The 12,215-nt window shown below is 39.0% G+C and overlaps 1 protein-coding gene across 1 annotated transcript in view; it reads left to right on the top strand.

Moving 5' to 3' along the window:
• The first annotated feature begins 255 nt into the window (after nt 1-255).
• Nucleotides 256-12,215, top strand: part of nherf1a (NHERF family PDZ scaffold protein 1a) — a 59,597-nt gene continuing 47,637 nt past the window's right edge. The window contains exon 1 of the mRNA XM_065262801.2: nt 256-915. Within this exon, the coding sequence (XP_065118873.1) occupies nt 463-915 (453 nt within the window). The 5' untranslated portion in view covers nt 256-462. The remainder of the gene's footprint in view (nt 916-12,215) is intronic.

Below are 12,215 nucleotides of genomic sequence, written 5' to 3'. Positions count from 1 at the left end.
TTGGCCCGCTCTCTTTCAGTCACGCGTACACCACTCCCATTAAACAGTAATCCAGCGATCTGACCATGACGTTCTTCTGACTGACAGGTAAAGGTCCAATCATAGCGCGCTAAAGGCGTATAAGGACTGCGGCGCTGCTCGGACCAATTGGCGAATGACTTTAAAATACCGCGTGAGTGATTCGAAAGCTGTGCTTTCGATTGACTCTCGCGGTATTTCGATGTCAACGACATAACCCGATCGGTCTGCGCATCGTCGAAAAAGTCAAATACAGTGCTGACTGGCTACAGTTCAAAGAAAACTGCGATTTTGACTCGCAACACATCCGCGAATCCCGACGCAGTGAAGACGCGTGGTTGGCGGATACGTTTTATTTTCTACTTTTCACAGATCGAGATTGCTTCTAAATTTTTTTTCTTCAGTCCGACTGCTGTTTTTGTTAAAGTCTGAAAGTTACACAAAATGTCCAGCGACCTCAGGCCAAGACTGTGTGTTTTGGAAAAGGGTGACAACGGTTACGGGTTTCATCTCCACGGCGATAAAGGCAAACCTGGTCAGTTCGTTCGACATGTGGAGCCCGACTCCCCGGCGACCGCTGCGGGTCTGCTGGCAGGGGACAAACTGGCGTTCGTGAACGGGGAGAGTGTGGAGGAAGAGAAGCATCAACAGGTGGTGTCCCGCATACGAGCAGTCACGGGCAAACTGGAACTGATTGTGCTGAATCCAGAGACCGCAGAACTACTTCAAAAACACAACTTGAAGTGCCAAAAAGAGTATGTGACTGATGGGATACCGATACCGAGCCCTGGGTTGGACAGCGAAGATGAGGTGAAGAACGGGACATCACGAGAATCGAGTCCCGTCCCGGAGACAAACGGGGACATACACATAGACAGACTTAGCGTAAGCTCCAAGGTGAGTTTGGTTATATGTTAGTATACTTTTATAACAACTATCATGAAGCGCGAGAGGATTAAGTTTCTATGGCTGAGACTTTATCATCATCACAGGTGTCCTAGAATGCACGAGGCTATATTTAACATTTATATAAAAATTTTATTAAACTCAAAAATAACATTCAATAACATACACTCAAGATTATATACTGTATCACTTCTGCAAAGAACAATAAAAATATTTTAGGTTTCCCTTACAAATCCCAATATGAGCCATCAGTTGTTTACCACTGACCATTACACAATTCCTGTAGTGTGCTTTAGGCTTTATCCAGTGGGTTTTAATGGTATCTATTGGTTCCCATTCCCACTTTAAACTAGTCACAGGTTTTACTGGTTTTTACATTACTTCCAGTTTGACCTGTCAAGTTTTCTGAAAGCTTTTTTGTGTCAATACCTTTCATCAGTTCCTGTGTAAACCAAAGCATTACATCACAGCTAGTACGTGTTGTATTGTTAATGTGCACTTGTTAACAGTAATTTACTAAAGGTGTTTAAAAAAATCTTTCCTAGAATGAAAGAGAGGACAAGATGACAACAGTTTCCCTGTGAATCATAGATAGACATCATATCAAAGTTACATATATGCACCCTTGAACTTTTAACTCTCTCATTGCAATAGTGATACAACATTTTAATGTACCCAAGTACAAGGTCTGCAGGTCATTTTCACCATCTGTGTATCAACAATATAAAAACCTACACCCTGTAATGTTAATCTCAAGGTCTTTTCACAGAGCCTTATCATCATCGTTCATTAGAACTGTATTCACTGAGCACTGTAAATAACTAGGGAAATGAAATTCGGGTCCCTTAGGCCCTTTTAAGTCATTTTTCTATTTCAGTAGACCCCTGCCAGTTTCAAAGTAAACAAAACATTGCACCAAATATATTTCATGGTCTGTGCTTATCTTGCCTCAGGACAAAAGCCAGCAGTAAACTGACCCCAGTAAACTACCAATCTCTGCTTGCCTTGGAGATCCTTAAACAGTGAAGGGAGTTATTGTGAAGGAGAGTTACTCTTTGTTTGGGTGCAGACATGAGATTAGAGAGAAACAAGCCTATAGAGAAGGACTGAGATCATTGTATTCTCACCTACAGTATATAACCGATACTAATGTGATTTGCCTCAAATTGATCATGCTTCATAAAGGGTTTTGCAAAGGAATATTAAACTTCCCCCAAACTTGGAATGTTACACGGTGGTGATACATAACTGAAAAATCACATAATTACAAAGGAGATAAGAACCTAATCTAAGCACCAGATTAACATAGACATTAAAGGGGTAGTTAACCCAAAAATTAAAATTCTGTCATCATTTACTCATTCTCATGTTGTAACAAACCTGTATAAATTTCTTTGTTCTGTTGAACATGAAGGAAGATATTTTGAGAAATTTTTGCAACCATACCGTTCATGAGCCCCATTCACTTTCATAGTAGAAGAAAGGTATGGAAGAGAATGGGGCTCATGAACAGTTTGGTTGCAAACATTCCTCAAAATATCTTCCTTCGTAACAACATGCGAGTGGTTGAATGATGACAGAAATTTCATTTTTGGGTGAACTATCCCTTTAAGTTGGGGATAATGATTTGGTCAGCCAGTATGGAGCTACATAGCAATGTGCATGACCTTTGCATTCCTATAGTATGGGTGAATTCCAATCGGAAGTGATCATCCCTATGCCCTATTCTTTTCGAAGATCAGAATAATGTAAACTCTGGAGAGAGTTGCGCTATTGTGTCTTCTACTATGGCAGATAAATAAACACTTGGCGAATAAAGCAGTGAATAACAATGTATTTCTCTTTTTATGTGGAGTGACGGTTTATGCTTCGTCCTCTTCCCGAAGTGCCCTTCAAGGCGTAAAAACGCAGTTTGGAATTCACCCTATGTGTGCATGTGCTTACTTGGTAAAGCATTGCATTAGAAACTCAAAGTTCATAGGTTTGATCCGGGTGTGCCTCATACGTCTTGAAAAGTGAAGCCTCTGGCTCTTTGATCGCCCACCTGGTGGCTGGCTGCAGTACAAATCATAAAACCGCCCTCTCCATGCAAACGAAAGGTAGTTGTTATCATGTGATATATGTTAAATTGTTTATTTTTGTGCTAAATTTCATTTTAGCTAGTAATTTGGTGCCTTAAGAAACAGTGTTATGATGGCGTGGTTGAATTGGGTGCGCGAGCGTTTGGGCGGAAATTTGATACCTCAACTCTAGGCATGCACCGATACTGGTATCGGGTATCGGCCTCGATACCACATTTTCTAAAGTACTCGTTAAAAGTCCCCCGATACCACGGTCTGAGAAATGTCTATGTTTATGTGGCGTGTAAGGGGTTAATGCCTCTTGTGTTGTCCAAAGAGGCAGAGTTTACAACAAACTGGAAAACTAGTCCCTTGTTTTTTTGTTAAATTATATGACTAAAGCTGTTACCTGTAAATTTAAATCATGTTTTTTATTAAAGGAGCATTTCACCCATAGAAACATTAATCTTTATTGAAAGTGTGTTATATTTGTAGGTGAAATTTAACATTCATTTAGAATTTGGTGCCTATTTGACAGAGAAAATGGGTGTTTGTAGTCTCACTCCCTTAACAAAGATATTGGACTTCCTTCTTTCAATGATGCAAAATGATGATTTTTACATCATTGAAAGAAGGAAGTGCAACACTGAAATCTGTATTTCTCCTGTCTCAGCGGCAACTGAGAAAATTTTGCATGACCATTCAAAAACATGTCTGGGGTTCTAACTATACAAAGCTTAATGCAAATGGGTGAAGTGTCCCTTTAAGTACTCGGTATCGGCAAGTATTGAAATGCAAGTACTCGTACTCGTATTCCAAAAAAGTGGTATCGGTGCATCCCTACGCTCCGCCTCTGGCTCCATGAACGATTCCTTCCTTGTATGCCTTTGCTCCAAACTGACGTTTTTATGTAACATGGCAGCGACCTTGGTCGGACATTTTTGGCTTTAATTCATTACGATGGAAGGAGGTGACGTCGCGTAGTCCATCTTTTTTTTTTACAGTCTACGGTTTGATCCCAGGGATCACACATACATAGTGATATATGAATTAGATGCACCGTAATTTATGGTTATTTATGACACTAAGGTTTACAAATCTAAATCTCTTTTCAGTTTTATAAAAGACATCTCTGTTAAGATTTAAGTGCCAGCACAGCAAGTTAATGTTAACTGTGCTGATTTAATGGTGATGTTCTAGTTACTCGATTACAGACCGGTGTTTCTGTGACTTAGCTTTAGTCATCATAACCCCAACCCCAGCAACCCAGAGAAGGCCTCAACTCAATAATAGTTATCTTGAGCGTCTAAAACGGTATGAATTATGATCGCATCACTTTCCAGCAATTATCAAAGTGCTTTTGAAGCCCCAGAAACCCATGAATGGCCCTTCTGTTATGTCGTTTTCTCCTCGCCCTCCTGCTCCCCATCCTTCCTGCCTGTGATCATTCAGAAATCCAGCGGATGGCAACATCCTAGGATCAGCTGTCAGTCTAGGACAGAACAAGATTAGTTTTGTGCCCAGTGCAATGCTGTTGCATACTGAGATAAGTATTCAGAGCAGATCATGCACAGATAGTTTCCTGGTATTGTGTCTGACAGTAACGGCATCGTCATTGATAGCAAAGAAGCAGAACGGGTTTCCCTTTGGCCTAATTCTGGTATTTCTCTTGACTTAAAGATTTGAGTTATTGTATGAAACTAAATATTGTGACCTTTGTGTGTATCCTGAGACAGTCATGTGGGTGTGTGCGTTATCCTTTGATCCCATTCTAATAAGTAACTTGATGGGGATGGATCACTCAGTAATGAAGTCAATGGAGATTGTGTTGTGTATGTTTGCTGTAAGGAGACCACTGTGTTCATTCAATGGTGTATTGCATAAACATTAAATTTAAGATGAAGTAGTCGGTTTGACCAATAAGAAAAAATTATTGTTTGCAAAATTACATACTTGCAGCACTGAGCGACGTATACAATGTCTTTTGGATGAGTTTTATGCAGTATTTAGTGTAGCTGAACTGCACACATGTTTTAGATGTTGAGATCCCTCACTACCAAAGCAGGACATTTCAAAAGTTAAGTGTCAAGTCAATGCAAAACTGCAAGATGGGAGGCTTCATTACACCTTCCACTAAACCACTTCCTTAGTTACCGGGTTGTCGCTTTCCTGCTGTGGTATTGTAATATATTCAGATGGTGCAAACAGTAATATAAACGACGAGACGTTTTATCAGCATTCACCTCATTGCTGTGCTATTTGCACTTTTGGCAGTTTGTTTTTAAGTCTCTGTAGATTAATTATTATCTGTTTAGTTTTGGAAAGTGCATATACAGGACCCACAGCCTCTGAATGGGCCTGTAAATGTTTCAGTACCTTTTATAATTATATGATCAACAGTGAAATACCATTTAAAAAACTTTTGATTGTTATTGCCTATATATAAAGCGTGTTTACTTGAAAGAAACAGGTTAATTTTTGTTTTTAATCATTAGTTCATGTTTCACCAACCCTTCCCCTGGAAGTTGAGCAAACCAAGGACAAGATTATGAGATCCTAAAGTGAACTATAAAGTCATTAACCTTTGTATTATTGAACTGAAGTATCTTTATAGGGCTGGTGACGGGTGAGCTCTGCCATGTGGTATAGACAGGTTAGGTTAGGGTCTTTCCTCACCCGACTCGTGACAAACGGGTTTACTTCCTGATGCGTTTGTCTGGCTGTCAGAAATCTAACAGCATGCGTGCCTCCATAGTTTTGTGTGTTGTTAATGATTGTGTATTTTTAGCATTAAAAAATGAGCTCAGATGAATAACGTGTGCGTTATGTTTACTAATTAATTTGTGCAAGTTGGACAATTGGGCATAAGTTTGTCTCCTGTTGTTAAAGAAATGATGTCATAATGGGTCACGTTTATAAGAATTTGTTTGTTTGACTTTCAGGCTGTACAAGAAACCCAGTACACTTGACAACATCTGTTTTTTTTTTCATTTAAATAAATACCATTTGACACGACTCTGTTACTTACCTCTGATATGTGACACTGGACCACAAAACCAGTCCTATGTTAATTGAAAGTTGAATAAATAAGTTTTTTTATTGATGTATGGTGGGGTGGGCGATATGAACAAAATTTTAGTTCACGATAGGATTCACTTTATATCATGATAACGATATGTATCACGGTAGAGTTCTTTTTATCTTTTAATAAGATTTTTATGTTATTAAAATATTTAATGCCATAGAATTTTCATAATTCTCACAGAAAAATCAACACAAAACCAAACTCAAGCTCACTAAAGATAAACAGTCAGTGATAAATAAATGATAATAAATAATAATGTATATTGTATATTTTATTAAAGGTAGAATAGTGATTTAGTCAGGAGCATTGAGAGATTTTCACAAAAACATGAGTGACAGACAGGAGCAAAATCAGGTAACTTCCCCTTTAAGACTAAAGCCCGGATCCAATTTACTATTACACATGCGTTTTCTCTTTCAGCTGTTTACTTTCTCTTAAGCCCAAAAGGGTCGGGTTTATGAGGATACTTGCAAAGACGGGAATTTTGACGCATATGTGTATTTATTATGTTTAATAAACGGCAAAAACAGTTGTGTTTCAATGGCTTAAAATCACTTGTTTTAAAACTGTGGTGCTTAAATACGTTTACAAGTTTTCATGACCATGCGCACAGCAATGTGACGTGGGCGCGTAACCTTGATAGAGACGATAGTCCAAAATCTCTACCGGTTGACAAATTTCTAGCGGTTTATTGCTCACCCCTAATGTAAAGTTTGTTAGGAGATGACAATATTTGGTCAATTTATATTTGAAAATCTGGAAACTGAGGGTTTAAAAAATTTAAATATTGAGGAAATCACCTTTAAAGTTGTCCAGATTAATTCCTCAGCAACAAGTTTTCCTATTGATAAATAATGTTTTGATATATTTACGATAGCAAATTTACTAAATATCTTTATTGGCATAAAAAAGATAATACTGACTAATACAATGTATTGTTAGCTATTGCTAGCATGCTAATTATGACTGGTTTTGTGGTCCAGGGTCTTATATGTACTATTTTATGCAAAGTGTGTAATTTCTGTGCCATAAACTGGCAAAATAGCACCAAAAGAATATGTTAAAGTGCAATTTGCCTTATCTTTAGCAAAGTACAAGAGTCCCCTAGTGAGTATGAATGAGCCTTTACACCTCCCACGGATTTACATGGCAAAGTGCTTTGTGTTGCATCTTTGCCAGTAGTTGCTTTGAAGGCCACAGGTGCTACAGGTTCATGTTGTGTCATACAGACAGTTTACATCTCAGGAGGATTGCCAGTGAATGAAGATCTTTGTCAAACACTACAGCGGTAAAATGAACCGCACCCAATTTTCTCTGGATGGGGCAAAATTATTTTCTCAGCAGATTTTAGCTTTCTAGATTGAAAAAATTAATCACTTCAGCAGGGTAACTGTGTATTTCGAAATGTTTTATGGAGCACAACAAAGTTGCTTTTGAGGTCATAAAGTGTTTTTTATATAAACTCCAGGTCTTTGCAGTGCTCTTGTGGTGTATTTGTGTGTTTGTTCTTTTGTTGGTCAGACGCTGTTTTTAAAATGTTAAAGGTGCAGTGTGTACATTTTAGCGGCATCTAGTGGTGAGGTTGCAAATTGCAACCAAGGGCTCAGTCCAGTGCTTACCCCTCACTTTTGAAACGCATAGAGAAGCTGGTAGCCGCCACCGGAAAAACATGTCATTATCAGAGACAACTTAAGAAAAAAGTGTGTCCGTTAAGGGCTTCTGTAGAAACATGGCGGCACAAAATGGCGACTTCCACATAAGGGGACCCTCGTGTATGTAGATAAAAACATCTCATTCTAAGGTTATAAAAGCATAATGGATCATTATAAAAAGGTCTTTATACACCCCTGATAATATAGTTTTGTATATTATTTTGAATTTCTGTCAAGAGATCTTTCTAAAAATTACACACTGCACCTTTAACTCTTTCACCGCCAGCGTTTTTAAAAAAAGTTGCCAGCCAGCGCCAGCGTTTTTCATGATTTTCACCAAAGTTTAATGCCTTCCAGAAAATGTTCTTCTTAAAATAAATAAACATACAATATACCAAATGAAAGAACAGACCCTCTGCTTTCAAACAAAAAAAAACGTTTCATCCTACCTTTAGTGGTTCTTTTGCAATCAGCTTTTGAATATGGGTAGGTTTTGCAAAAACACCATATTTTGAGCAAAAAGCAAAAATAATTCCATATTTGTGACGGACTTTTCATAGAGATCCCATTCAGAGCGATCTTTAAAACAGACACGGACATGCAGCAGCTTGCTTAGGGCAATACTTCCGGTTTTAAAAAGTTGCGGAAGGGCGCCACCTGGTGGATAATAGCGGTATTGCGGAAAGACGGAAAATCTCGTCATTGGCGGGGAAGCGTTTTCTCTTAATTGACGAGATATCTCGTCAATGGCGGAGAAAGAGTTAAGCAAGCACTTATTAAGTGTATAAGTATTTGCCAAGTGGCTAAATGTGTATGTGTAAAGTTTGTACTTTTTGGAATAAACCATCCTGTACCCATGTGAGTGTAAGATAACATAATGTAGTGATAACAAACTATATTAAGTAGTGCAAGTCACATTTGACCTTAAATCAACTTGAAAGTAAAACAAAGATATTACATTTGCAGAAACTGAAGCTGACTGTGAAATCATTTACAGGACAGATAAACACATTTTTAGGGGTCAAGCCCCGAAGGGGCGAAGACCCCTATTGTATTTGTTAGTTTTCTTATTATTATTAGGGGTCAAGCCCAGAATGGGCGAAGACCCCTATTGTATCCGTTAGTTTTCTTTTTATTATAATAATTAGGGGTCAAGCCACGAAGTGGCGTAGACACCTATTGTTATTGTTAGTTTTCTTATTATTATTCATCCTAGTTCTTCCGCCATTGAAGTCAATGGCAGCCCATAGAACCGTACGTAGGAAAGTTATGTAATTTGGCACACATGTAGAGGACAGTCTTAGAAGTTACTATAGCAACATTGGTTTGTCTAACTCAAACCCTCTAGCGCCACCAACAGTCCAAAAATCCACTTATGCTCATGCTCATAACTTCTGACCCGTGAGTCCTAGACAATAAATTCTTGTTTCCTCTGAATCCTTGGCTCATGATGATTCAATTGCACACATTGATGTCATTTGTGTCATGCACATCTTTCCGCCATTTTGAATTTTCCGTAAAACCTACTTTTTCGAACTCCTCCTAGAGCGTTTGTCCGATTTGCATGTCATTTGGTATGTAGCATCTAGAGACACCCCAGACAAAAATTTATCAAAAGCTTTTTGATAGACCAATGCGTTCTCGTATACAGTGACAACATATAAGGCGGCGAGCACGCCAAAACGGACGTGAGGCCGTATCTTCGCAAAACTTTTGTGTATCGACACGAAACTTGGTATATGTCATTACAGTCATGACCTGAGGGTGCCTGCAACGTTTCGTCTCAGCGCCACCTAGTGGTCACGAGATTCGAAAAATGCTTATTTTTGTTTATAACTACTTCAAACTTGAGTCTAAAATCATGAAGGTGGTTTTGTTAGATTCCTTGAGGCATGCCGAGTCAAACGATAACAAACGGTTTTCGGTCGGCCATTTTGGGTGTCGGCCATTTTGAATTTTCTCATTAAGTTCAGTATTTCACAAACAAAATGGCATATCGCTACGAAATTTGGCATGGTTCATCAGTGACATGTTCTGAGCGCACCTATAAATCTTTAGGACAGCGCCACCTAGTGGTCAGGATATGTAAAGAAATTTTTTAAAATCTTTATAGCATTTGATTCATTTGCCACACTGACATGAGACTTCACTCTATTGATTCCTTGGCTCGTGCTAAGTCCGACGGTACCAAATATGTCTGAGTCAAACCTACTTCCTGTCGGCCATTTTGAATTATATTGAACACCTACTTTTTCGAACTCCTCCTAGAGCGCTTGTTTGATTGGCTTGATTTTTGGTACGCATCATCTAGAGACACTCTAGACAAAAAGTTATCAAAAGCTTTTCGGTAGACCTATCCGTTGTCGTATAACACATCAAAGAATGCGAGGGCGAGCACGCCAAAATGTGTTTGAGCCTGTATCTTCGCAAAACTTTTGCGTATTGATATGAGACCTGGTATATGTCATAACAGTGATGACGTAAGGGTGCATGCACCGTTTCGTCACAGCGCCCCCTAGTGGTCACGAGATATAAAAATTTCTATTTTTGCTTATAACTACTGCAAACTTAAATGTAAAATTATGAGAGTAGTCTTGTTAGATTTCGTGAGGCATGCCGAGTCAAACGATACCAAATGGTTTTTGGTCGGCCATTTTGTGTGTCGGCCATTTTGAGTTTTTTTTAAGTTCAAGCATTTCAGAAACGCAATTGCGTATTGTTATGAAACTTGGTATGGTTCATCAGCAACATGTTCTGAGAGGGCTTGTAAACTTTTTGGCGCCCCCTAGTGGTCAAGAGATTTGAAGCTATATCTCTGCATCTCTTTATCGTATTTACACCAAATTTGGTGGGTGTCATCACAATCATGACCTGAGTCACCATCTATTGTTTTGGTCAGTGCCCCCTAGTGGTCAAGTCATTTAAGGCTATATCTCCGTATCGCTTTATCGTATTTACACTAAATTTGGTATGTGTCATCACAGTCATGGCCTGAGGCACCATCTATTGTTTCGGCACAGTGCCACCTAGTGGTCTCAAGATACAAAAAATTGCAATTTTTTCCCTAAAACTAATGCAAACTTAGATCTTGAATCATGACCGTCATCACGTATGAATCATTTTTGCCATGTTTGGCTTGACCCCGGTATCGCTGCTTGCAGCTATATTTAGGGGTCAAGCCACGAAGTGGCGTAGACACCTATTGTTATTGTTAGTTTTCTTATTATTATTCTTCCTAGTTCTTCCGCCATTGAAGTCAATGGCAGCCCATAGAACCGTACATAGGAAAGTTATGAAATTTGGCACACATGTAGAGGACGGTCTTAGAAGTTACTATAGCAACATTGGTGTATCTGACTCAAACCCTCTAGCGCCACCAACAGTCCAAAAATCCACTTATGTTCATGCTCATAACTTCTGACCCGTGAGTCCTAGAAACTAAATTCTTGTTTCCTCTGAATCCTTGGCTCATGATGATTCAAATGCACACATTGATGTCATTTGTGTCATGCACATCTTTCCGCCATTTTGAATTTTTCGTAAAACCTACTTTTTCGAACTCCTCCTAGACCGTTTGTCCGATTTGCATGTCCTTTGGTATGTAGCATCTAGAGACACCCAAGACAAAAAGTTATCAAAAGCTTTTTGATAGACCAATGCGTTCTCATATAAATTGACAACATATATGGCGGCGAGCACGCCAAAACGGACGTGAGGCCTTATCTTCGCAAAACTTTATTGTATCGACACGAAACTTGGTATATGTCATTACAGTCATGACCTGAGGGTGCCTGCTACGTTTCGTCACAGCGCCACCTAGTGGTCACGAGATTCGAAAAATGCCTATTTTCGCTTATAACTACTTCAAACTTGAGTCTAAAATCATGAAGGTGGTCTTGTTAGATTCCTTGAGGCATGCCGAGTCAAACGATACCAAACGGTTTTCGTTCGGCCATTTTGGGTGTCGGCCATTTTGAATTTTCTCATTAAGTTCAGTATTTCACAAACAGAATGGCGTATCGCTACGAAATTTGCCATGGTTCATCAGTGACATGTTCTGAGCGCACCTATAAATCTTTAGGATGGCGCCACCTAGTGGTCAGGATATGTAAAAAAATGTTTTTAAATCTTTATGTCATTTGATTAAATTGCCACTATGACATAAGACTTCACTCTATTGATTCCTTGGCTCATGCTGAGTCCGACTGTACCAAATATGTCTGAGTCAAACCTACTTCCTGTCGGCCATTTTGAATTATATTGAACACCTACTTTTTCGAACTCCTCCTAGAGCGCTTGTGTGATTGGCTTGATTTTTGGTATGCATCATCTAGAGACACTCTAGACAAAAAGTTATCAAAAGATTTTCGGTAGACCTATCCGTTGTCGTATAACGCATCAAAGAATGCGAGGGCGAGCACGCCAAAATGTCTTTGAGCCTGTATCTTCGCAAAACTTTTGCGTATTAATATGAGACTTGGTATATGTCATAAC

This window comes from Paramisgurnus dabryanus, chromosome 1 (assembly GCF_030506205.2).
Source record: "Paramisgurnus dabryanus chromosome 1, PD_genome_1.1, whole genome shotgun sequence".
Taxonomy (NCBI): domain Eukaryota; kingdom Metazoa; phylum Chordata; class Actinopteri; order Cypriniformes; family Cobitidae; genus Paramisgurnus; species Paramisgurnus dabryanus.
This window is presented reverse-complemented; position numbering and strand designations above follow the sequence as displayed.